The 21,086-nt window shown below is 34.2% G+C and overlaps 4 protein-coding genes across 5 annotated transcripts; 3 read left to right on the top strand and 1 right to left on the bottom strand.

The window, feature by feature from the left end:
* The first annotated feature begins 319 nt into the window (after positions 1 to 319).
* On the top strand, positions 320 to 5,165 carry LOC125866124 (uncharacterized protein At4g15545). 2 transcript variants are annotated; one of them, XM_049546423.1, is made up of 10 exons: positions 320 to 720; positions 815 to 883; positions 2,874 to 2,927; positions 3,411 to 3,474; positions 3,621 to 3,692; positions 3,774 to 4,034; positions 4,207 to 4,252; positions 4,344 to 4,422; positions 4,517 to 4,629; positions 4,707 to 5,165. In XM_049546423.1, the coding sequence occupies exons 1-9, from the start codon at positions 424 to 426 to the stop codon at positions 4,607 to 4,609; spliced, it is 1,035 nt and encodes a 344-aa protein (XP_049402380.1). In that variant the 5' UTR covers positions 320 to 423; the 3' UTR covers positions 4,610 to 4,629; positions 4,707 to 5,165. The 2 variants fall into 2 exon arrangements, with proteins under 2 accessions (XP_049402380.1, XP_049402379.1); XM_049546422.1 differs by having other exon boundaries at positions 321 to 720; positions 4,734 to 5,165.
* Positions 5,166 to 6,664: 1,499 nt separating this feature from the next.
* On the top strand, positions 6,665 to 12,029 carry LOC125865657 (ubiquitin-NEDD8-like protein RUB2). The gene is made up of 3 exons (XM_049545860.1): positions 6,665 to 6,880; positions 9,960 to 10,219; positions 11,738 to 12,029. Exons 1-3 carry the CDS (start codon positions 6,788 to 6,790, stop codon positions 11,847 to 11,849), a joined length of 465 nt encoding a protein of 154 aa, XP_049401817.1. The 5' UTR covers positions 6,665 to 6,787; the 3' UTR covers positions 11,850 to 12,029.
* Positions 12,030 to 15,852: 3,823 nt separating this feature from the next.
* On the top strand, positions 15,853 to 17,094 carry LOC125866200 (transcription factor MYB58-like). Its single transcript, XM_049546512.1, has 3 exons — positions 15,853 to 16,006; positions 16,160 to 16,289; positions 16,375 to 17,094. The coding sequence occupies exons 1-3, from the start codon at positions 15,868 to 15,870 to the stop codon at positions 16,817 to 16,819; spliced, it is 714 nt and encodes a 237-aa protein (XP_049402469.1). The 5' UTR covers positions 15,853 to 15,867; the 3' UTR covers positions 16,820 to 17,094.
* Positions 17,095 to 17,100: 6 nt separating this feature from the next.
* Positions 17,101 to 20,512, bottom strand: LOC125866198 (uncharacterized). The gene is made up of 6 exons (XM_049546511.1): positions 20,200 to 20,512; positions 20,048 to 20,114; positions 18,838 to 19,030; positions 17,903 to 17,976; positions 17,660 to 17,815; positions 17,101 to 17,350 (listed from the first exon to the last, which is right to left on the bottom strand). Exons 1-6 carry the CDS (start codon positions 20,441 to 20,443, stop codon positions 17,227 to 17,229), a joined length of 858 nt encoding a protein of 285 aa, XP_049402468.1. The 5' UTR covers positions 20,444 to 20,512; the 3' UTR covers positions 17,101 to 17,226.
* Positions 20,513 to 21,086: the final 574 nt, after the last annotated feature.

Below are 21,086 nucleotides of genomic sequence, written 5' to 3'. Positions count from 1 at the left end.
TACAAATACAAATACAGAGGGACGAGAGAGGGAGAGAGGCGAGGAAGCAAGAGAGGAGAGATTGATAGGTAAATAATCAATTCTGAAGTACAGTGGTTAGCGGGTTTAAATTAGGGCCCATAGGCCCAAAGCAGACTAAACCGAAAAGGACAATTAAGCTTTGGAGGGAAAACAAATAATAAATTCAAACCCCGAAATGAGACAAACCACCGTAAAGCATGTCCCATTTGTTCTTTAATTTAATTAATCATTTTTTAAATTCAAAAACATAAGTCAAAACGGAATCAAAATTAATTGAATTAATTCCTAATTAACTCATTAATTACCTCATTTCTTCTGTTCAAACTCTCCATTGTATTCTCCGTAATCCATTTTTTTTCCAAATTTCCATCATTGGGCGTTAGGGTTTTTGGGAATTCGGAGATGTCTCTGAACAGCAGCAGCGATAGTAGCCGGAGTACCGGGCCGGACTTTCATCTTTCCGATGAAATACTCTCGGTCACTCCGACGGACCCTTACGACCAGTTGGATCTTGCTAGGAAGATTACTTCCATGGCTATAGCCTCTCGTGTTACCAAACTTGAGTCGGAGACGGGGAGACTTCGTCAGAAGCTTAACGACAAGGATCGGGTCATTGTGGAGCTCCAGGACAAGGTCTCTCAGCTCGAGAAGGCTTGTCATGAAAATGAATTGCGGTTGCAATTTACTTGTGAAGATAATGTACTGCTTGTATTTGCTTGTCTTTTCATTACTAACGCTTGCATTTGTTTGGAATGGAATGGCCTTAATCTAACTTTTTTGAAAAAAATGACAGATGAAGCTTACGAAGGAGAGGGATTCATTGGCTATGACAGTAAAGAAAATGGGTCGAGATTTAGCGAAGGTGATAAACTAGTTATCTCTTTTAAATTTTTGTTGTTGAACTTCTGCTGGATTATTGGAGAAAAATATCTTAATTTAAGTTGAACGTTGTTTAATAATTTTTTTAGAGGGTTATGCTTTAATTAGTCATGGGTTAATGCTACTGCCTGGCACTCCCTCTGTCCCATATGGTAATATATACGTCAAATTAACATTTTAAGTTCAATATACAGTCTAACACCGTATATTGAGCTTAAAATGTTAATTTGGTGTTTATATTGTATTAGTAATAGTGAAGAGAACCTTATAGTAATAAGTGAAAAGCTGGTTTGATTGAAATATCACCACATCAAGATTTGAAGTTTGAATACTTAAATAAATTTGAATTCTTTGTGGAAGTTACAAACTACACTACTATTATATGAATGTTTTCAAACATTTTGGGATGTAATTAAATGTAAAGACTATCATGTAAGTAGGTAAAAAGAAACGATTGTTTCTTGAGGGGATCTATATCCTTACTTAGAATATATATTTGATTTTCAAGTAGATGTCTGTGAAACCTCTGTTCATGGATACTACTAGATTAATTTTCTATGCTGTACTGCCCCTTAAGTTATTTTTACTTGGTTATCTGATGAAATTAAGATTTGGCACATCGAGTTCAACTTAATTGATTGCAGTTTGAAGTCCCTTAGATCATTTGATAAATCGAAAGTGGCTCAAGAGGTTTGGGTCTTGAGCTTAGAGCGTAGGCTCAACAATATGAAGAGTGGGCAATCCAGGGGTTATGAGAGAAGGCTCAGCATGTTAAGAAGTATGCCTGGAGCATAGAGAATAGGTTCTACAATTGGAAGAGTAGATTTGTAGTTTAGAGAGAAGGCTCAGCAGGATAAACAGAAATGAGACTTTTGAGCAAAACTATGGCTCGATGAACTAAATTCAGAGAGAGAGTCCAAAATGATACAATAGGTAGAGACAAAGCTGTTGTGAAAATGAATTTACGAAGTTTGCCTTTTAATGCCATGTAAAGAATTTGAGTTTCCAATCCAAATCTTAAGGTTATGAGTGGAGTAGTTCAAGAAACTATAAACCTTTTTGAGAACCTTTTCACAACTAACGTTGAACTGCTTGTATGTCTAGCAAATATTAGCAGTAAAGTAACGAGAAACAAGAACTTAACCATATTACCAGTCACAGGATCCCTGATGACATATTCTTTTCTTTATGAATCAATAAAGATAACCGTTCCAAAGTATAAAACTAGAAAAGGAAATGAATAATTCTCTTGTGTATAACTCTTTTTGGTCAGTGAAAAACTGAGATCCCTGTTGTAGTGAATAACAAGGAAAGATACAGATACGCAGCGCATGATAAAAGTAATGAATTATTAGGATAGGCAACCAATGCAATTTATCTTTAAAGCTTATCCCATTGGCCCATTTTCAAGGCTGTGATAGGCATACCTCCATCATCCTTAGATTTTCCTATCCCGTGAATCAACTATTGGACCAAAAAAAGAGTTATCTATAGCACTGCTGCTATGTATGATGCTACATTGGTGGAAGGTTTTGAACAGTTTATCACAGGGGCAATTAACTTTTAGCCAAGATTTTGGTCATTGTTTTATAAATCATCAATCACATTAGACTGCGAAGTGGGCCTAAATTGGCTTATATAGTGAGAATTTTCCACCTTAGAGATCAGTGATTCAGGTACATTATACTCTTTCTCAGAGAAGCCAGATCCGTCAACTTCCATATCTCTATATTGTGATGAGAAAGCAGTCTCACCTTTCAATTTTCTTACTTCTTCATTAGGAGCCGCATTCGATGACAAAGTTAGAGCATTCATTATAGGAGAAAGAGATTTATCAATATGTCCTCAACCTGACATAGTGGTTTCCATGCCTCTGATTGTTTGATTGAAATCTTAGTTGTAGCTTCTGCCTCTGCTATGTCATTTATTGCTTACTTGTTGCATAGCATAAACTTGCTTTCTTATTTTTACAGTTGGAGACTTTTAAAAGGCAATTGGTGCAGTCTCTTAGTGATGATAATTCATCGGTAAGATTTCAGAATCTTGATCTCTTCACATTTCATTTTAGGAAAATCATGTAGAGAATAACTTACGGCCCAATGGACATACAATTTTTTCCTTTTTCAAAAAACTGCTTGGTCATACATTGTCAATTTTTTGCTCCAACTTGAAGTTGAGTCTTTCAAGTTTGAAAAAGTGGTTGTAAATCTTTTTCCCACACAAAACCTCAACATTTTTTCCAAGTTAAATGCATATCCAAACACTACTCCAACTTCCATATACCCTTTTTTCAACTTAACTTTAAATACTATTTTTTTCAAATATAATCAAATTCATATCCAAATCCCTACTTAAACTTCCTTAAAGATTTTTTTTGGTAATAAAATTGGAATTCAGATATTTGCGCTAGTCAAATTTCTGCCCTTTAGTAGCATTAGAGCAAGACCATTTTCTTTTCTATCCTGTGCTTCTGCTAGACTAAACTACCAATCTTGTTTCTGCATCTTCAGCCAGCTGAAACTGTTGATATTGGCACTTACGACCAATCTACCCATAAGGCCTATTCCGTGAAGGGTATGTCTTGGCTTCAATTTATATGTATTTCCTCTTATGTGCTCATTTATCATGTTCAAGATTTTATGTCACACTTTTGGCTGCTTCAAGATATGGTGTTCTATCTTTGATGTTCTAAATTTGGTTTTGATGATAATATCGTGCAGAGGAGGTGAACAGCTATGCAGCACACCATTCTTTCAGTGGTTCTATGGACAGCACAGTAATTAATGATGATGGTATTTGAACATTATGTTTTCTGCTTATAATATCATAATGTAGCAAAAGAAATTAACTTTGTTCCATTTTCTTGGATCCAGCCTCAAAGCGAACTTTGCAAAGATATTCCATGATGACACCTTACATAACACCGCGCCTTACTCCAACTGGGACTCCCAAAATAATCTCTGCTAGTGTATCTCCTAGAAGATATTCTGTTGCTGGATCTCCTCAGAGGACGTCTGGCGTCAACTCTCCAACAAACTCTCAATATGAGGGACGAGGTTCAATGTCATCTTTTTTCCCATCAAGTCAACAGTCATCAGCAGCTAACTCCCCTCCTAAGTCACGCCCATTGCCAGGTTCCTAAGAACTAACTTTTCAATTTTCTTTGTGAGCTTTGCAAATATTACTTTTTTCTGCTGTATTGCACATTTACAAAGGCATTCTTGCTTGAGATAATTTCAGAAAATCTTGTTACTGACTGGTTTATGTATGATCCTCTAATCTGTTTTTATTAATGCGAATTACTAGGTCAAACTCCTCGAATTGATGGGAAGGAGTTCTTCCGACAAGCTAGGTGGATAGCTAAACTACTTTCTCTCTGTTTAATTTTTTTTTTTAGTAAGGAAGGATCTTTCACCTGACAGTATATGCTGTTGTTGATGCAGGAGTCGTCTATCCTATGAGCAGTTCAGTGCATTTCTGACCAACATTAAGGAATTAAATGCACAAAAGCAGTCTCGTGAGGTGATGAGCCTTATTCGTTGCATTAGCTCGCATCCTGTGAATTCCTCCTATTTGTTACTCAATTACTGAATGCTTTTTGCCATTATAAATTTAGGAAACTTTAAAAAAATCAGAAGAGATTTTCGGGACGGAAAACAAAGATCTTTATCTGTCATTCCAAGGTTTGCTTAACCGTAGTGCTCGGTGAAAGCAATAGAGTAAACACAGGTATGTGTGATTTCCCATCATATAAACTTACAGTGACATTTTGTTTCGTGTCTCATTATCTTTGCATGTGTCTAAAGCTGACCAAAGGCATGTGAAAGTTTCAGAGTTGTGGTTCATCTTTGGTACAAACACTTCAAAAACAGAACCAACCAGCACTAAGAGATCCTCCTCACCGCAGAAATGTGCTTAGGGAACACAGAGTATGCTCTAGCTGATGAACGATTGATGTCAAGTTACATTCATTTTTTCATGGACGCATTCTGTAAATTATTGCTCTTTTTTTCGTTCTATTTCATCGTACTACATCTGAAAGCAGTGGGATTAGCAGATGACAACCACAAATTGAATGAATTTCCGAGTAGTTTTCCTTCTTTTTCCGCCAACAGGTTCTCTCTCTCACTCTCATGCGCGCCCACACACTCTTTAACATGTTTGTAACTCATTTACAGTGAAATGAATATCAGCAGTATTGCCAATGTGTTGTTTGCTTCAGATATGAAACAAAAGTATTGTTGTCAATGTGTTGTTTCCTTCAAGCTTCATATATGAATTTCTACGTATGTCAAGTGAGAATGAGTACTTTTGACATCCAGAATTAGAGAACATTCAAAATAAATGGTTTGCTGTATACTTATTATTACCAGTGAGCCACATGATTCCATTCAAACATATGACCATTTTTAACTGCAACAAACGTAAAGGAATTAATTTTGGGTCTGATTCAATCCCAAAAACCAACTCTCAAGGGAGTGATTGCTTGAGTTCATATAAGGAAGCCACCCATCCCTTTCTCATTTGAAATCAAAAGGTTGTTTTCGAAAGATCTTTGCCTCGTGCAAATTATTGTAGTAATAAAATAAAAAAAGATAGGGAGGAGTAATATGACAGTTAATATCAAAACAGTGTAGCACATATATGCAAAGAACTGTCACAACTACGACAAAGTGCGGTCATCTAAACACAATAAATCACAAATAATATCAAATACCAAAAGCCAAACCTACATTAATACTACACCGGACGCATGCTCTATACTACTACCGAACTAGATACATGAATAAGCTAGTAATGTATCTATGTCCTTTAATTTTGAATGTGCACAAGTAGACACAAATTATATGTGACATCATAAAGTTAGACACAAATTCTATGTGACATCATAAAGTTCAACACAACATACATATCAGTTAAAGTCAAGTTAAAATAACATATTTATGAATTAATTTTTTTTTTAGAAAAACTTTCTAAGATCTAAAAAATAGTGTATTGGGTAAATTATACAGAATATCAAACCTTTAGACTATATTAAGTACTATAGCTACAGTTTAAGAACATTATAATACGTGACTACAGTTTCCCCAATTCTTGCTATAGAACCAGGACCCACACAGATTTGTATCAAAATATAAATCAAAACAGAACTGTATCTTTTTTATACAAATCACGTCGCATATCTTGTCTCCCCACTCACTACGATTTCGTCTAAAATCCCTCACCCATATCAGTTTGAATTTTGAATATGCACGATTCCCCTCTCGATTGTGGCATCACATTTTCAGGTAACCGCCAAAATGTGTGTAAATCAATTTTTTTTTGTTTATTGTATATATTACAATTTTTCACGATATTTCATAAATTTTCATCTCAAATTTTCTGAAGAAGCTCGGGTATTTGTATGAACCGTAGTTTGTATATTTTACAATTGTATAATTGTCCCTTTTTGTATATATGTAATAAATTATTTTTTTTTATTTTGTATATTTGTTCATATTAGTATATATATAGAGAGATTAGTATCAATTAAGCGAAATTATCAGTCTAATCATAGAGCAATTAGCAAAACTATAACTATAGAGACTTATTATATTTATTATGTATTTATATTTGTTATTTCTGAAATTTAGTCGTAATTAAAAACCTTTTACCATATATATGTTGTTTGTGTCCTATTAGAATAAAAAAAGGTGGGTTATATAAGAAAGGAATATATTTGATGGGGTCAGAAATTTGTTTGTTTTTAGGGCCAATAGAATAGAACAAATAAATAGGGTTCCTTTTCTTTTTCCTTATTATTTCATCCGATTTTTTGTGCTTGATAAACTTAGCGTAAAGGGAACGAGCTGTTTCTGTAGGAGCCAAATCGATCGATCAATCAATCATGCAGATCTTTGTGAAAACCCTAACCGGAAAGACCATCACCCTCGAAGTTGAGAGCAGCGATACCATTGACAATGTCAAGGCCAAAATTCAGGTACTATTTTCTTGCTTCACAATTTTGTGCTGTTGTTTTCATAAATTAGGGTTTTGCATCTTGTTATGTGTGTGGAGATTGATATGATACGTATAATTGCTCAACGTGTTTGTGTTTGTCAATTCGTGATCTCAATAGTTGATTTTGTTCTATCTGTACTAACTTTGGTGGGCATAGTTAGGCACTGATACTTGTTGCGGGTGTGAGGTGACAGGTATCACGTCTCAATGGCTTGTTTTGGATTAAAAGGGATGTGTGTGAGTGGGTTTAGTTTGGTTTTACTTAATTTAGATGGAATTTTTGCTTTTTTTCGCTGATTTAATTAATGATATGGACGTATCATAGTTGGCCGCAAGTACAAAGCATATGCTAAAACCAGATATGTTTTCCGTTGAAAAATACTGGCATTAATGACATTTATTAAATACACTAGTTTTCTGGATATACACTAGCTGATTTCGTCTCATCCATCCTAGATTTGGTGGACAGAGTCACCTAATACATGTTGTGCGAGTGAGTGTTGTGGGAGTGAGGCAGGTATTCCGTTGGAATTAGTCATTAAAAAAAAATATATAGTTGCACCAACTCTAAACACTTGCTGATTTTGTACCATCTGTTGTAGATTTGGTGGACATATTTACCTGGGTTTGAGGTGACAGGTATCTCGTTGGAATTAGTCATATAAAAAAAATATAGTTGCACCGGCTCTAAGCACTAGCTGATTTAGTCTCATTTATCCTAGATTTGGTGGACAAGGTTACCTTATACATGTTGTGGGAGTAACATTGAAATTGAGGGAGTATTTCATATACTTAAGTATGTTTCCAATAAAACAAGATACTTTCAAACCCTTTTTGGTAATACATAGCCCCTTGGACCAAATTTTTGTGGGTGAAGGATGTACCATAACCTTTATCTATGTCTTATTTTTACGAAAAAGGGTAAAAGATGTCCTAAAACTATGTGAAATTGAACAAAAATGTCATTGGTTAATAGTTTGGTCCTAAAATGCCCTTGCCATCTGAATGAAGTTTGAATAAAACCTCTTTCATCCTATTGGGAATTTTTTTTGTATTATATCAGGAAAAAGAATGACCCGGGGTTCTCACGGGCTGAGTCTTCGTGTAAGTTATGGATTCGGTAAAATTTAGTAACTTTAGCTCAAACTTTATATGTGTGTTAAATATTTCTTTTGATATAGATAAATAATCTATTCAAAATTCAGTAAGTAAAAATATTTTTTGTAATTCTGAATTCATAAATTAAAAAATCTAACTCCGACTCTGAGGAACCTATTTTAATTTAGAAGAGACCCAAATGAATGAGTTCTGGGACTATCAAATCTTATACATAAACATATAAGAGCAATTATTTGACAAGAGGAAAATTTTGGATTACAGAAACTTGAGTTTTAAATGACACATTTGTTAGTAGTACTTTGTAAAACAATAAAGATACTAAACTATATAATTGGAAAAGATTTATATAGTTGCACCCGGCTCTAAGTCTAGTGAAGGAAAGTGGTGGTCATGATAATTAAAAGATGCTAATTAGTTTTTTTTTTTTGATAACCGAGAAATCCGTCTGTGACCCGCCCTGTGGACCAATCACAGCCTTTTAAACTCGGTGGATAATGGGCTCACCTCTCTACCCTTCTCCACTTAAATACCGGGCTTCGCTTTGCATGGTGTGGGGCTTAAACCTGCGACCTAAGCGACAAATCCTCCACCTTTTGCCATTTGAGCTAGGCCTTGGGGGCCTAATTAGTTTTGTTTTTTTGAGAAGCAAAAATGCTATTTTGTTAATGTTACATGTTATTTTTATTTTGCAAGTATTGATCTTTCCATTGCCTGCTGATGGAAACTGAATTTGTTCCACATAAGCTTTATTCCATTAGATACGGATGGTCTGTCAAATACAGTACCAGAAAGCTTGTCTTTTGGAGCCTCAATAGATACAGGCTTTTATTGGCACATACAATGCACTTGGTCTGGATTGTCCTAGTTGTGCATAAATGGGATATGCACTTCAAATTGATGTCCAACTTATGAATGATAAACTCTCTAAAGCTACCTGCATCACCTTTAACTCACTTTAGTCTTTTCTTTTGAAAAAAAAGAACTTTCCTATGCCTCTTTACAGGTGGTTAAATATATTGAATTATAAGTATGTCCTGAATGTAAACACACCAGATTTTGATTGCATACTTTCAGCAATATTTGATAGAAAACAGACAGAAGCATGCAATGATGTGTTAACACCAGAATGTAGTCTTGTGTGTGATTGATGGTGGCTTAAGTTTAAATATTCTACTGTTTGTTCTTCTCTTTTGATAAATATTTGTTCTGGAGCATTTATCACCTTGGATGGTCCACGTAAAGTCCCTGTTTCACTTTCGAAGGTTATCTTCACTTCTTGCTGACCCTTTCTAATCTTCATCGAGATGTTATTGGAGTGAATGTACATCATGTGAAGACGATTGATGGTGCTATCACGCTCTTTATGATATCCCTTAGGCCACTGTTACAAGATATTCACCTGTTTGTAGCTTGTTTTGAAGCTTTTTTATCTTGTTTAGACACTAGGTATAGTGAACCCCTTGTCAAGTAGGTCCCTAATTTTCTCTTTCAGTTCTGTAAGTTTGGATGGAGCCTTTCATTACGGAGGGAAATGGGTAAAGTCTGTCCCAGATGCTAGAGATCTATGCTCCCTAAACCATGTTTTTTCCTATTTCTGAGGCTAGAGGGACCCGATCAAATACAGCTCAGGCCCATGCTAAGTTTTTTATTTTCTAACTAGTTTATTTAAAGTCAACCTTAATATTGTAATATGCATTGCCAAAATATGACCAACCCACGAAATGTAAGAGCCCGCCATAACGCACAAGGAAAACCTCATAATTGTACAGTCCCTGTCAAAGCNCCCCCCCCCCCTTCTTCTGCTGTCTCTGCCCTGACCTATCCTGGGTTTGTCCACTTCTCTTCTGTAGTATTTGTTAACTGTTGGCGTTAGTGCTAACATGTAACAGTCAATCTTCTGTTCTTCTCATTTTACTTAGAGCTGATGTGTTGCTTACCAGGATAAAGAAGGCATACCTCCTGATCAGCAGAGACTGATTTTTGCTGGGAAACAATTGGAAGATGGTCGAACCCTGGCTGATTACAACATTCAGAAAGAATCAACTCTTCATCTTGTTCTGAGGCTCAGGGGAGGAACCATGATCAAGGTGAAGACTCTCACTGGAAAGGAAATTGAGATTGACATTGAACCCACTGACACCATTGATCGTATCAAGGAGCGTGTTGAGGAGAAAGAAGGAATACCTCCTGTGCAGCAAAGGTTTGTATTTCCTTAATTTCATTCAAATTGCATACACTAGATTTGTGGTTTTCAGTGTTTGTGTTTTATCCTCTTCCCCATGCTATACTGCTTCCTCTCCCCCACACTATGTTGTATGTGTGATGCTGTGTGCCTGGCTTATGAATCTTCTTTGGAATTCCCTTTAAATCTGTGCAGGTTGTCATGTTTCCGTTCCCTGGTATTTCTAGCATTCCCGTAATAACTGTACTTTTTTAGGACTTAAAATGTCTTCTATTATTCAATGCTCTACTATGCCCGATTCCATAATTGTAATCATCTGTAGACCATACTGTGACAATTGAATGTCCCATATGATTTGCTTAAATGCAGTGTATTTTAAGGATAGAGGAAATGTGAAATCCTCATGTCCATTTTGGGGTATACCCTAGGTTTTGGATTATACAATTGAACTTTTGTGTGGTTTACTTGACAGCATAAAATTATAGACTTAATGACTTGAAATATGTCAGGTAGTTCTAAAAAAAAACTAGTAGTGCTAAGGTTAAGAGCGTTGTAAATAGTGGACGGGTCTAACAGGTCTTGCATCTGCAATTCTGCTTAATACATTGTCTAGAAAAATCAGCAGGTCTTACAGATCTTGTAATCTGCATCTGCTCTCATTAGCCGAATTTTATCAGCCTAATTTCATACCTGCCTGCTAGCATTGCCAGAAAAATGGTGGGCATCCTGGTGTTTGTTTTTCTAAGTTTGGTGTAAAATTTTATTATTATTTTTTTGGATAATCATGAAATCCTTGGGGTGGTGAATGATTCGAAACTCTATCAACAATGTTCTGCCCCTCTGCCCTTCTTAAACACAAGGTTTTTGTCTTCAGCAGAATTCGAACCCAAGATGTGCACCTTACCAACATACCCACATCACATATTGCACTCTTACCACTAGACCGATGCCCTAGAGACATTCAATTCTATCTCTCCTTTTGAGAGATATTTCGCTTAGTCTTGGCTTCGTAAAAGGATTTTCTTGCAAGTAGACAGATATAACCAACATGCAGTTTGTTATAATAATTTGGACAAGTTTGCTTCTTCCCTTTCTTATCAGTGACAGTGAATGCCAAAAAACAGAACTATATGAGTGCTCAGTCTGTGGTGTTTGTATCTTATCTGATTGAGATAATAGAAAATATGAAAACATTAAATTTCGCTTCATTAACCATTTTGGCAGACTTTTTGTTGTCTGTCATGATCATTATAGTACTATAGCACATCAGGATATGGCTTTTACTGGAATACCATTTCTTAGTTCATGGAAATCCATGGTGTACTAATTGAGATGTTGTAGGATTTCACCTTCATCATATGGGCAGATGGTGAACAGTGGCTCGGAGATATTGAACTTGTTGATATATCTATTTTTGTGAACTACCTACCCAGTTTATCTTTACCCTATGTGATACAAGTTGTGTTCATAGTTTGTTATTTGTTTTTGGCAGTTTGAGACAGTGGATTTACACTTTGTACTTTTGGTTTAATGCAGGCTTATATATGCTGGAAAACAGCTAGCAGATGACAAGACAGCTAAAGACTACAATATCGAAGGTGGTTCTGTTCTTCACCTTGTTCTTGCACTTAGGGGTGGCAGTCTCTAGGTTGCACTTAACTTGGTGAAAACTTAGATGCCCTGTCTATATTCCATGAACTTGGGATGAACATTTCTTCTCTTCCCTTTTTTGGTGATGTACGATTGGAATAAACAGGAAAAACTTGTGGTTGGTTGAACATTTTGTGATTGTCTGCACCTTATGTTAAATTCAGGTTTAATTTGCTAATATGTAGTCTCTTTTTTTTTTTTCCATTTCTTGCTGCAATGTGAGGAGGCTATTACTCCCTTCAAATATGCACATAATTGCTCAGCCGCAAACCATATGTATATACCCCTTTAGCTAAGATAAGCTTGTGAGAACTTGAGGTTTCATGTTCAAAACTCAACAAAGACAAAAAACACTAGGTGATTCTTTTCATCTGCCCTTGCTTTTGTAGACAGAATTACCTATTGTTGGTGGAGGTGGAAGGTGACAGGTATCAAGTGCAATTAGTCGAGGTGTACGAAAGATGGCTTGGAAACCACGGTCATAAAAAAACAAAAAAAAACTTTACCAATTCATTGGTAAAAAAAAAAAACCACTTCAATCATTGTCATAACTCATAGTTGTTGGTGAAGAGTATTTGGACTCTTTAGCTTGTCAAAGAATGCTGCAACCATAAACAATATTTTGTCAAACATGGTCCCATTTTTTCTGCCGTCTTTTCACCTATTTTGGATTCTACCTTTTGATAAAAGTGACTCTGTCAATCAAAAGTAGAGCAATCTTGATAATGCACGGATCCTTTTACCTGCCAATGTGTGAACACTTTGAAAGTTTCATGTGCTTACAAGTTCAAACCACCAAATTCACATGATGATAAAAGCGTTATTGGTATTTGTTTTTCCATTGGTGTTCCGTCTCCGGCATTGGAATTCGATTATTCTTGATTTGCGCAGCGTAGATTTCTCCATACTAAGGGTTGAAACACAAGATCATTGATTAAAAAAGGAATAATTTTATCCACTGCACCACATCTTTTGATGATTACTGATATTAGCTACTTGTAAGTTGATGTGACAAAAGAGTGTATTGTCATCAATTTCAGGCCCTTCAAATAGGCATTGACAACATTAAAAATACGTGTAGTTGATTTGTTTGGGAATTAGAGACATAAATTCATGAAAATTTACCAATTTTGTTTTAAATTATAAGCACCTAGGCTAATATGATATTGATAATAATATTATTTATACTGTAAGAGGAGCTTAAGACTATACATGCGGATAACACAAGTTTGGTGCGTGTCAAATATTATGTGCCTTTCACCCTCCAACCAAATTCAATACATTAACTAATTATTTGCCACATATATATATACTTTTAACTCAAATAAAACATATTAAAAATTAAGAATGCATGCATAGAAAAACACAATTTGTAAAATTATTATACGTGACTAGGTGTTTAATTAGGAAATGGCATTAATTGTGATGGTTCTCAAGTCCAACTGATATATGACTTTTTATCAAATTTACAATTCCACTATGCTTAGATTAATCATGTCATGTCATTAAATTTTGTGGTCATAAAAAAACACAAATTGCAAGTCATGACACGTCAACTATATTTGGCAAAAACTAATTAATGATACTGAAATGTGGCGTTTTGTGTGATCCCAAGTGGCAACTCCCTAGGATAACAGGCTACTTAAACTATTTTTTAAAAAGTTATAAACATATACAATTCTTTATAAATGAAGCACATAGGTATTATATTCTTGTTTAAATTATAACTGATCATATATAGGAGATTATTATTATTGGTTCTTAAAAGTCATCAAATCTTACGCTAGCAATGCAAACAATACCGTAATTCATATTTAAAATAAATAAATGAATAAAGATTAATCTAAAAACAAATATTGGCATATATACTTCCTCCATTTATTTTTACTCGTTCATTATTCCAAAAATCAATTTTTGCTTTTACTACTTGACATTTTTAACAAATCAAAAAAAATATTCATATTTTACTAAGTATTACAATTAATTACTTATTTTCAATTATTTTCCAAGACCTAATACCAACAATCAATTAATATGACATTATGTCAAATCCTCATATCAACTATTATTTTTTAAGAGACGAGTAAAGTCTAAAGCGGACAAACAAAAGTGAACGGGAGCTACCCTATGGTTAGGGATCATCCGAATCATCTTCGGCAAAAAATTACACTATTTATATATGATTAAAATAATTTTTAGGTATATATATATATAGGAGATGTTATACCCCCTTTGATTATTCATATGTCTACTTCTTTATATTTTAAATTCTCTAAGTGAAAATTTTGGCTCCGCGCTGAGCAGATGAAGTTTTTATTTTCTGAGGCAAATGCTAAATGCATGCTGCTTTTAATTCCTTATCCATTTTAATAAGGAAAAATTACGTTTAATTGTCATTTTAGAATTGTGAAACTGACTGTCCCATGCATTTCTTTTTTTAAAAAAAAAAATCATCTCTTTTTAGTATGTATATATGTCAACAATTAATGGTACTGGATCACATAATTAAACTATGACAAAAGAGTGTATTGTCACAACAATTCACCTTAGCAGCTTTCTGATTCTTTTTATTTAAAAATAAACAAATTAAAAACACAACTTTACCACTAGATATGTGGAAAACTAAAGGAGTAATATTTTTACACAAGGCACAAAAAACACTACTAAAAAACACTATATTTTTCCGCTACAAAATGTTCAACCGCTATTTGCACAAATATTTTAATTAAACTGGTGAGAAAAAAATAATATAGTAATGTTTGTATAGAGAAAAATTAAGATGCTTTTCACTATTTTAATAAAAAAAATTGTTTTTCATTGTGCATTTATTCAATGAACTGATTTGATGAGAGATAAACTGTGAAAATTATTTTTTATAATATGAATTTTCTACTAATTCGGTATGGGAAATATATATTTATTTATATATGTTGGAAGTTGAAAAAAAGTTTCAACGCTTTAGGAAATCCTACCAAACTAACTGTGACAACATATATATCACTGTGTAAATGGATGTCCACTTTTGGTCTAATGTAGGTAAGAAAATCAGCACTTATCTTTCTAAATTATTATATTATATATTATATATCTATGACTCAACACGTGTTCTTCTTTTGTTATTTGTGAGTATTGAATATCTCCAAGTTCGTGGACTGATACTTTCGAAGCGTGAATAAAGTTTTATATTGATAATTAAAAAGATTAATTACAAGTTGTCTGATATTTTTAATGATGTAAGATTTTTTAAGAAAACTATGCTATCTTAATTCAAAATGGACAATAATATATTATGATAAGAACATTTTAAAATTATTATAGCTCAATAATCTTACAATACTGTTGATTTGCTTATTAATAGTAATAAATTGAAAAATAAAACGATTTCCATCGAGAAGTTTTCCTTTTTCAAAACTCAAATAAGCTAGGATTATGATAAATTAAGAGTGAAAGAAACTTCAATTATTCCATTACATAATTTCTTTGTGATAAATCTTACTATGTGCGTATTTTCAATATATTGATTAACAATAATAACATATTCAATAAAATTCTATTAAGTGGGGTCTGAGGAGGATAAATATATGCAAATCTTACTACTATCTCGTGAAGATAAAGAGGTTATTTTTGAAATATGTAAATTAATAGTTGTAGAATTCTATTCAATATTTCTTCAATTTTGGAAATGGTGTATTGGTTATTTTTGACTCATTTTTAAGTACTTCAAATTACTTTTTACTCGCAAAACTTCAACATTTCTCTCGTAAAATACATGTACAAACATAACTTCATCAGATACTACTTATTTTTTTTTTAATTAATATATTAGGGTCCACATGAAATTCTTGGGATGGACCCACTCCTTATTAGACATCTTAAACCCTCCTACTATATATATGTATTGGTTCATCAGAAAGAAACTAATATAACGTATATGTGAGTTTATAAGAGATTATTGATCATATCATATCATATATTATATTATAATATATATATATCAAGTAATATTATTAAATATTATGGGTAAAGGAAGAACAGCTTGTTGTGATAAAAGTAAAGTGAAGAAAGGGCCATGGACTACTTCTGAAGATTTGAAGCTTATTTCTTTCATACAAAAACATGGCCATGGCAATTGGCGTGCCCTTCCTAAACAAGCTGGTACGTATTTTTATTTGTTGTAGCAGATAACACGTGTCTCATCGATCTTTTTTTAAGAATTTATTTATCAATGGTGATCGACTTGATTGCTAGCTAGCATCCAGGCCAGTGTATAGAAGTTTAACTCATTATTATATCGGCGTATGTGTATAGGGTTATTGAGGTGTGGGAAGAGTTGCCGGTTGAGGTGGATTAACTACCTAAGACCTGACGTAAAGAGAGGGAATTTCACCCTACAAGAAGAGGACACCATTATTAACCTACATCGCACTTTTGGCAACAGGTATATACAGAGTGAGTGAGAAAGAGAGATAATTTACGTTGTAGATCTCTGTCTTGAAATTAATTTCACGTGTATGATGGTACAGGTGGTCAAAGATAGCATCTCATTTACCTGGAAGAACAGATAACGAGATTAAAAATGTGTGGAATACTCATTTGAAGAAGAGATTAGTATTGATGAAGAAAGAGGAATACAATTCTTCTTCATCATCAACTTCAACAAGTAGTCATCAAGGCCAATACATGGACAATAATAGCGCTACTTTAGAGTCTTTCTCTCCCACTTCTTCCAAGGCTAATGATCAAGTTATGGACTTTTGGGAATACATGTTGGATACTAGTAGTACTCCTACTAGTATTAATAATTTGGATCATTTAGACAGCTACTGCAAATTGGACACTACTATTGAATATCATCCTCAGCAGATTGTAGATGAATATGACTGTCAAAAGTGGTTGACATACTTGGAAATTGAACTAGAACTAACAACAAATAATCAACAAGAAGACCACCAAAATAACTTCATGTAACTCTAGACTCTCTAGATGGGGAGTTTAAGTTCTATACATCGTCTGTCCATGTAACAATTTTAAATTTACATACACTAGCGAGGTATATTACTTAAACGAGCTAGGAATAATATTTAGTACCTGGCTAGCACAAAAACTCATTGTACGTTCAGCTAGAAATAATAAATAAAGGCATGTGTGCATGTTCATCATATATACTAGTTGTAACTACTATCTACTACTACAATGATGCATGAATGGAAGGGTGAGATTATTGTGGCAGCTATACAAATATAATTGTACTCATTTTTCATTTATTGAACTAAAAATTAATCATAACTACAAAATCATTTTAATTCTACTTACTACACTAATATTTCACTTTGACGTGATACCAAGTCTCATTTTGGTAACTCAAAAAACCTGTTCTATCTTTTGAATAAGAATATCAGCATGGGAGCTAGTGGGCGATTTAACGTATGTAGTTTGCAACAGTTCCAACCCTCAACCGGTAGTCTCGAAGCAAATTCTTCAATCTTCTCAAACTCCTCCCTATATGATAAACAAATGTAAATATGTATCTAACATAGTACTAACTACTATAAACTAAACCCCTTGCAAATAGGGTACCATCACAAGCGAGATAATCATACATATACTTTCCTTATACATAGGTCATTAGGAAAGTTAAAGGGCGTTAATAGAGGACGATGAGAAAGACCATTGAACAGAACTTTTCCAACTTAAATAGTCGAGATGCTTGAATGTATAGTCAGCAAGTGGATATATGATGACTCTCAAACAACAGAAATGGGAACTTTCAGCTGAAAATGGTTATGAACATAAGGTTCAAGAATTTACCTCCCACCAGGATGGCCCACATAAGTTACAATGCTGATGAGTCCGCCAGGTGCTAAGATTCTCTTAGCAGCCTCTAATGCAAGCACAGTTGTTTCAGACCTGGTAATGATCTTTTTGTCACCTCCAGGAAGGTAACCCAAGTTGAAAGCAACTAACCTGACACAAGCATGGTGCAATTTTTTTTTGGAGAAGATCATTCAGAGTTTAAGTCATTGACATCCTTTAATTGAGAAACAACAATACCTTACAGCCACATCATTTGGAACAATGTCCTCCATTTGACTATGAGACATGACAAATAGCTCAACAAGTTCTTTCTGCATGAAGAACAGCAGATGTGCTTCAAATGTATGTAGAACTGATGAAGTGGGAGAAAAACAATCATTTTTGAAAGAAACTAGATAATTAAAGAATTGTCAGAACAATGTTCATTAAAGAAGCTGCATCCGAAAAATAATTTGTAAGGAGAAATAGTTGAATGTCAAGAAAAGAAAACAAGTTCTGCCACTTGGATGCTCAATCTACTTCTTCACATGTTCAAAAACTAGAATGAAAATATAAAAGGCATCTAGCTCACAAGACACTGGTACAGCAGGTTAAATCCATTCACCCATGTGTGAGCACTAATGAGATTGGGTCTTGCAAACTTTCGAATGAAGTCTTATGGTGAGCCTCGCTGTTCCATACGCACACTTGTGAAATATTTAAACTAATTCTTATTCCAGTTGTCTTTGGACAGAAAAGGACATAAACAGAGAGATCCATGCATATGTTAAGCATAGTAGTATAACAGACTATCATTAGTGATGTTTGGCTGGTTCTAGTAATTTTGGAGTTGGAAGTAGAGTTACCAGGCAAGATGCCAAGACCTGACTCTTGGAAGTGGGAAAGTGGAAGTTAGGGCTGAGATAAACTACTTCACACTTTTAGGCTGGTGTTATATCTTCAATTAAGATTATTATACAATAAATGCAAGCGACTGTATGCTATGTGCTTATAGCATAAGGTATAGATGCTTTAAACCAAACAGAATGACAACTTTATGGGAAGATGTATCTGAACTGCCATTCACTCTAGCTTCCGGCTAGATAGTTGGGATGGTCTATTTGTTGGCATCATCATCAGTAAAATGTCATAGCTAATTAGGCCCTGAGATACAAAATAAGCAGCAGCAGTACCTCATTTGGACTAGCAAACTGGTCCAGTAAGGATGAAGTGCTTTCTAAAGCAATTTTCTGAACATCCATGCCATAAACCCGACCTCTCTGTGTCTTATCAGCAACCAGTTTCAACAATGCCAAGGTATCGTAACCATTTCCACAGGTGGCATCAACAACTGCATCCCCCTTCTGAACAACATGCTTCCATACACTGCCAGAAATGGAGATTATACGCTGATAAAATTATATGATACCCTTGATGATACCCAATTATAGAAAGAAGTAAGCGAGTATCTGTGGTCTCCCATAATCATACAGCTATGAACTCAAAACAAGATAATGCATTTAAGCTTTAACTTGTATATCTTCAATAATTGTAAAGAAGAAGCATTGCTGAGACATTTAGTAGTCAAAAGTTAAATATACATAGTAAGGAACTTTTGAACAGACTTAAGATTTCAGAATTCTAATTGATCAGCTGAAATATAGAAGACAGACGCAACCAAGAGAAATTAGTCACACACAATTTATTACCTTTATTATTGATAACACTTCATTGGAATAAGGAATCGTCAAACAGACTAAAGAGTTCAGAATTTGAATTGAATAACTGAAATATATAAGACAGACACTCAATAACAAGAGAAATCCATTACTCCCTCCGTTTTAATTTGTTTGTCTAGTTTTGACTAGACACGGAATTTAAGAAAGTAAAGTAGACTTTTGAATCTTGTGGTCTTGAACTAAATTATGCAGAACGTACCAAAATGTCTTTCAACATGTCACCAACCAAATTGCCATAAAAAAGAGAGGAAAGATATGTTCTTTACGAAACGAGCTAAAAAGGAAATTAAGACAAACAAATTGAAACGGAGAGAGTGCCAGCAATTTGTGAACTTTATCAGTGGTAGCACTTCATTTCGAATATGCGCAGTTCATATATGTATACCTCTAGGATTCATTCGGAGAATATAAAAGACAAAAGCGTTAGTCCCATTGAGCAGTTTCTAGCAGCATAAAAAAATCACTCCATCATACTTGTTACCAACCAAATTGCAAGTATAAAAATTTAAGTAGGAATATCACAATAACATAAAGAAATACAGCTGCTTCCCCTTGGAAAAAGAACTATTTTGCACATTGCATGGAGGCAAAATGTACCTAATAAACGATGAACCACAAAACTAGACACTAAAAGAGCTGAAGATAACGGGACCCGGGTACCTACTAGTGAGCAACTTCAGTTGCTTTTCTCCTCCCAAAAACATATTCCACCATTACTTGCTCCATAGACCCTGAACAAAAATTAACCACTAGATGTAAATTGTAACGACTTGATTTCTGAAACAATCACTGTGACAAATTGGGGAAAAAAGGAACCTGAAATGGGGGAATCGCGACAAAGAGAGATCGACGATGAACTCTCAGCTTCAGCTACTGAAATGGATGCTCCATTTAGCTCTGACGAACTTGCAAATGTTGCTATACTTGTAGTACTTTTCTTAGATGAGAATAACCATGGAGAAACAGAGAATTTCAGGTTCCATTCGCATTTCACCATTCTCCGACCTAAAATCGAAGAATACGAACTGAGATTCATTTGCAGCGACTCCACAGATAGCATACAGCGTTGCTGGTGGCGCTAAGGATAAACTCAAAATCATACAAGGGGAATGGTAAGGCAGCGTTTGGCACTGACATTTGCCGGGATTTTGTTTGAATTAACATATAATTTATTGTAATAGACATGGTTAAATTTTTATTAGTATTTAAGTTAATCATATAAAATATCTCATCTTATTTGATTATGTATATTGGAACATACATGAGGTTAATGCATGCCAGAATCTTTCATGTTGTCACTTACATCAAGGCTTTTAATATTTTCCTTGACTCTGCGATCTTTTGGATAATGACCAAATCTTCCACATTTGTGGCAAGTATCCGACTTCTTATAATTATGACGATACTTTTTTTTTCTCTTAGAAGAGTCTCCTTTACCTTCTTCAGCTCTTCTAAACTTCTTTTCAATTCTCTTTTTCTTCCGATATATTGGAACATACATGAGGTTAATGTATGCCTTATTGAGATTAATATATATAATTAACACTCATAGTGAAAGACTTTTAAAATAATTTAGTACATGCATTGAAAATGAATAAAAAAATCTATTAATATCACGAACTTATTGGTACGACATAAATAAATTAAACATATTTAAACAAATAATTGATCATAAACACACACTCAAATACTCTTGATAAATT

The sequence above is a fragment of the Solanum stenotomum genome, chromosome 5, assembly GCF_019186545.1.
Source record: "Solanum stenotomum isolate F172 chromosome 5, ASM1918654v1, whole genome shotgun sequence".
NCBI classification, from domain to species: domain Eukaryota; kingdom Viridiplantae; phylum Streptophyta; class Magnoliopsida; order Solanales; family Solanaceae; genus Solanum; species Solanum stenotomum.
Note: the sequence above shows the minus strand (reverse complement) of the source record. Positions and strands in the feature narration are given on the sequence as shown.

Excerpts from the sequence above, each read along its gene's own strand:
- LOC125866124 (XM_049546423.1), top strand. The coding sequence starts at position 424 with ATGTCTCTGAACAGCAGCAGCGATAGTAGCCGGAGTACCGGGCCGGAC. Across the intron at positions 2,928-3,410 it reads TTAGTGATGATAATTCATCG|CCAGCTGAAACTGTTGATAT; the intron begins GTAAGATTTCAG and ends CTGCATCTTCAG. Across the intron at positions 3,693-3,773 it reads CACAGTAATTAATGATGATG|CCTCAAAGCGAACTTTGCAA; the intron begins GTATTTGAACAT and ends TCTTGGATCCAG.
- LOC125865657 (XM_049545860.1), top strand. The coding sequence starts at position 6,788 with ATGCAGATCTTTGTGAAAACCCTAACCGGAAAGACCATCACCCTCGAA. Across the intron at positions 6,881-9,959 it reads ATGTCAAGGCCAAAATTCAG|GATAAAGAAGGCATACCTCC; the intron begins GTACTATTTTCT and ends GTTGCTTACCAG. Across the intron at positions 10,220-11,737 it reads ATACCTCCTGTGCAGCAAAG|GCTTATATATGCTGGAAAAC; the intron begins GTTTGTATTTCC and ends GGTTTAATGCAG.
- LOC125866200 (XM_049546512.1), top strand. The coding sequence starts at position 15,868 with ATGGGTAAAGGAAGAACAGCTTGTTGTGATAAAAGTAAAGTGAAGAAA. Across the intron at positions 16,007-16,159 it reads TGCCCTTCCTAAACAAGCTG|GGTTATTGAGGTGTGGGAAG; the intron begins GTACGTATTTTT and ends GTATGTGTATAG. Across the intron at positions 16,290-16,374 it reads CATCGCACTTTTGGCAACAG|GTGGTCAAAGATAGCATCTC; the intron begins GTATATACAGAG and ends ATGATGGTACAG.
- LOC125866198 (XM_049546511.1), bottom strand. The coding sequence starts at position 20,443 with ATGCTATCTGTGGAGTCGCTGCAAATGAATCTCAGTTCGTATTCTTCG. Across the intron at positions 17,977-18,837 it reads AGTTTGCTAGTCCAAATGAG|AAAGAACTTGTTGAGCTATT; the intron begins GTACTGCTGCTG and ends TTCTTCATGCAG. Across the intron at positions 17,816-17,902 it reads CCAAATGATGTGGCTGTAAG|GTTAGTTGCTTTCAACTTGG; the intron begins GTATTGTTGTTT and ends TGCTTGTGTCAG.